At 34.4% G+C, this 4502-nt stretch overlaps 1 protein-coding gene across 1 annotated transcript; it reads left to right on the top strand.

The window, feature by feature from the left end:
• The first annotated feature begins 1179 nt into the window (after positions 1–1179).
• On the top strand, positions 1180–1963 carry LOC120136028 (elongator complex protein 3-like). The gene is made up of 2 exons (XM_039152149.1): positions 1180–1463; positions 1633–1963. The coding sequence occupies exons 1-2, from the start codon at positions 1251–1253 to the stop codon at positions 1789–1791; spliced, it is 372 nt and encodes a 123-aa protein (XP_039008080.1). The 5' UTR covers positions 1180–1250; the 3' UTR covers positions 1792–1963.
• The last annotated feature ends 2539 nt before the right edge of the window (positions 1964–4502 follow it).

The raw sequence follows: 4502 nt of genomic DNA, 5'->3' as shown, positions 1-4502 counted from the left end.
TGGTGAAATTCATGTATTGAAATGCCAATAGTGTTTTATTTTGAAAATTCTATTAACTTCTAGGTTTTGGCCGACGTTTCTGGTTGAATCTGAATATGGTAGTTGGAAGTCTTTGATTTTGGAAATAGTTTTTCAGACAATGAATGGTATTTGGGTTGGGACTCGTTCAAAGTTTGGCACAAATTTTGTAGAACCCTTATCCATATGATTATATATTTGTCATTGACGGCCAAAACCGAAGCCTCCATTCACATGTTTAGAACACACACAAAACACGTATTTTGAGCTAAAGAACTAATAATAAACGAATCAATCAGTTATCCATCTTTTCCTTTCCTTGGCAGTCGAATTGTTTAAAAATCATTTCAAACGAATTGCAGATAAATTTTAGATGGAAGAGACAATCAAATTCAAGGTTGCTCGAAGGGTAAAAGATAGATGTTCAAATGATTGAAAAATAGTGGAGAGCTTTCCGTTGGGAAAAAAAATATATTGTTGGATGACAAGTAGGGGACATAAGGACGGTGACCATCAAGATAATATTAGGTGGTGGTTGTATCAATGACAAAATACATATGGTTAAATATTCATTTGAATCAAATATCAGTTATCTCAAATTTAATATTTTTGATGATTTAAATCTAAAAAAACATTTAATTATAAGATGTTTGTGAATTTATCGGAATAAAACAATTATGTTAGCATTATTAATTAATTCGAAATCTATAAACTTTTTTTTTTCATTTTAACTACAAAGGAAACTAACTAATCCAAGTTATCGAGTTCAGATCCCGTAGATTTGATTAATGCAGATATTTAATTCAATTTTTGATAATTGTAGATATCAAAATTGAAGATTTTATAGTAAATTTAAAAGTAAACAGTGAATAGGACCAATTAGGCGAACAATTAAATAGTTAACAGTTTAAATTATGTCAAAGTCAATGATGGCAACAATCAACGCACACTTTTATTTGGATTAAAATTTTAAATCTAAAAAAAATCATTAATTAAATTAATATATAATTTTACGTAATATATATATTTTATAAAAGTCGGAAGCATACTTCCCCGAAAAGGACAATCAGAAAAGTTCAAACATTTAGCGCTTCCAATAATTGTCGTTAGCGTAATTACAATAATTGCATGTTTAATTTAAAGAAACAAATCGTCGCCAAAGCCAAATTCGAGACGTTACTTAATAAAATTCAACATTTTGAGTTTCCAACCAGCTTTGAATCTCCATTTCCATGGCGGAGAGAAATCACAGCCGTCAAATGGATCCAAAGACCGGATTCTGTTACAAGACCAGAACTTACAGTAGCCTGAGACCGCCAATCCCTCTTCCGCCACCTGATCAACCTATCTCCGCCGCGGAATACTGTCTCTCCATCTTCTCTTCCACTTCCACCGACGGCGCTGTTCCAGTGCACGGCAGGGATGCTGACAAACTGCAATATCAGGTAATGGTCAAATCATTAGTACTAAAATAATACGTAAAGAGAATGGAGTCGAACAGAAGTTACTCTATTTCAATGTGGATACATTCCTTTAAAATGTCCGAGACTAGCCAGGTCATCAAGTAATCATCAGCTGACTCTGAGCGCATGTGTGTTTCTCCCGTCTTCGCAGGGTTACGGTACACTTCTGATGGAAGAAGCTGAACGGATAGCCAGCAAAGAGCATAGGTCGACAAAAATAGCTGTTATATCTGGTGTAGGAACCCGGCATTATTATAGGAAATTAGGGTATGAGCTTGAAGGCCCTTACATGGTCAAATGTATAGTCTGATAAGGCTAGTTTCGATTTAAAAAATAGCGTAAAATTCTAGCAACACATAAATCATAATTTTTGTTCAATTTGTTTGCCTGCATGAACCCGTATTTGTATACCCTCCTTTAAATATTTTCAGAAGATCATGGAGATTTATACATTTTCTTGATAGAATATTTATTATGACAAAAGGTGGAGTGTTGGAGAATTTCTACCGATAAGTAAGTTCGAGTTGAACATGTAATTACTTCGATCGAAAGTTTTTGGAGTATCTTAAAGTTAGAAAGATAAATCAATATAAACATGGATTTCTCGACCGAGCAATAATTTTAGTGATTACAGATAATTCAAGTATACAAAGTAAATGATTAAATTCTTAAAATGATAAACATGCATCACAGGCATTTATATTTTTCTTCAATGTCTATTAAATGTATGATGTAGTCATTATGTTTTCAGGGCAAAATACAGAGAGATCAGTCAATTATATGATTGATAACAAACGAGTCATTTTTTCCCTAAACATTATAATTTAGTCGCTCGCTATTATTATAGGTCACTTATTGTTAAACATTAAACGGAATGTTGTGTCAGGTATAATAATAATTTTATTCTTTAAAATTTATATATTTTATTAATTTGAAATAATTTAATAAATATAATTCTTTATATTTAAAAATTTAAAATTATCATCTTAATTTTTGTTTTCTCCTTAAATTTTTTGTTCTCTAAAAAAATGTTATATTAATTTCTTATAATTTTTTTGGTATAATAACATTTTAACGTTAATTTATCAATATTTTATGATATTCAATTATTATTTTGATTTAATGGACTATTTTGGTTTGATAATATCCTTCTTCATAGAATTTCTATATAAAGGATTATATTTATTAAATCGTTTATGATTAGAACAAGATTTATAAAAATATATAAATTTTAAGACAAATTATTATTGTACCAACTTATAGGTAAATATATAATTATCATTTAGGAGATATACCTTAAGAATATTCTATATTAATATAGAAAGAGTAGATGTCTATGTATATTCATAAAATAATCTATATATTTGTATTATTTAATATTATGTGTAGAATTATAAGCTGATTTGTGAAGGGTAGAAATATTGAAGGTAATACTCTTTTGGCACAGGAGCTTGTTAGGGGGTATGGTAGAAATTTTATTTCCCCTAGATGTGCCATTAAAGCTGATTTGCAGAAAGCTTTTGATTCTATAAGCTGGAAATTTTTGCTTGCTGTTCTGAAGGGGTTAGGGTTGCCAAAGCAGTTTATAAGTTGGATAGTGGCTTGTGTTATGGACTCTAGATTCTCTATTGTGCTGAATGGAAGCCTTGTGGGGTTCTTCAGAGGTGGTAGAGGAGTTAGGCAGGGAGATCATCTGTCCCCCTACCTATTTGTGATAGCCATGAACATTCTTTCCAAGTTGCTTGACATTGCTGCCTCTGATAAGATTTTTCAATTTCATCCTAAGTGCAGAAAGGTGAACCTAACTCACTTATGTTTTGTTGATGATCTACTTATCTTTTGCAAAGGTAGTTTAGATTCAATTGTTGGGGTGAAATGTGTTTTGGAGAGGTTCTATGAGATATCTGGACTGAGGCTTAATGCTTCCAAAACTGAAATTTTTATTGCTGGTGTCAATGGTAATCAAAAGGCTTCGGTGCATGAGGTTACTGGATTCAAAATTGGTTGCCTCCCTGTGAGATATTTAGGAGTACCTCTTGTCTCCAGGAAATTAACTGAGAAGGATTGTGTTAATCTGGTGGAGAAAATTAAAGCTAAGCTTGGACTTTGGTCCAATAGATGGCTGAGTTATGCTGGCAGATTACAACTGGTGAAAGTTGTTATGTTCAATATTGCCAATTTTTGGTGCAGGCAACTTATTCTCCCTACTGCTGTGGTTAAAAGAGTGGACCAGCTTTGTGCTAGGTTCTTTTGGAAGGGAGGTGATGTTCCAGCTAAGGGGGCTCGGGTGAGTTGGGAGGTAATCTGCACCCCTAAATCAGAGGGGGGCTGGGCCTTAAGAATTTGAAATGTTGGAACAAGGCTTGTATAATGCTGCTGGTTAAGGAGATTCTTGTTGTTGAGGGCTCTCTTTGGGTTGCTTGGGTGAGGACATATGTTCTTAAAGGGGCTGATTTTTGGTCTATGGAGTGCAAAGCCTCGTTCAGCTGGAGCATGAGGAAAATTTTGAAAGCCAGGGAGGAAGTATATCCTCTGTTTGTAGGAATCACGGATTGGGACAAGGTCAATGCTCGATGGCTGTGGCAGGGGCTTAGGGGGAGGAAGGAGAAGGTTGGGTGGCAGAAGATTATATGGTTCCCCATGCATATACCCAAGCACTCCCTCATTGCTTGGATGGCGGTCCTTGATAGGTTGCCTACTGCTGATAGGTTGATTCGGTTGAGGATTGAGATGAATGATAAGTGCAGATTGTGTGATGTTGTGTGTGAGACTCGCAGCCATATCTTTTTTGAATGCCCCTTTTCAAAGGCTGTTTGGGAAGGGATTATGCGGCTGTGTAGTTGATAGAACTGTGGGAAATTGGGAGGAGGAACTGGACTGGGCGATATCTCGGTTCAGAGGTAAGACTCTTCATTCGTTTATTCTTAGATTAGCCTAGTGTGCATATATATATTGTATATGGGAATAGAGGAATCATAGGCAGTTTAGGAGCATTCATAGGGAGATTGATGATGTGATCTA

The sequence above is a fragment of the Hibiscus syriacus genome, unplaced genomic scaffold (assembly GCF_006381635.1).
Source record: "Hibiscus syriacus cultivar Baekdansim isolate YM2019G1 unplaced genomic scaffold, ASM638163v2 tig00110621_pilon, whole genome shotgun sequence".
In the NCBI taxonomy this organism is placed as follows: domain Eukaryota; kingdom Viridiplantae; phylum Streptophyta; class Magnoliopsida; order Malvales; family Malvaceae; genus Hibiscus; species Hibiscus syriacus.
This window is presented reverse-complemented; position numbering and strand designations above follow the sequence as displayed.

Coding starts and splice junctions, on each gene's coding strand:
- LOC120136028 (XM_039152149.1), top strand. CDS start 1,251: ATGGCGGAGAGAAATCACAGCCGTCAAATGGATCCAAAGACCGGATTC. Junction 1,464..1,632: donor CTGACAAACTGCAATATCAG/GTAATGGTCAAA, acceptor CCGTCTTCGCAG/GGTTACGGTACACTTCTGAT.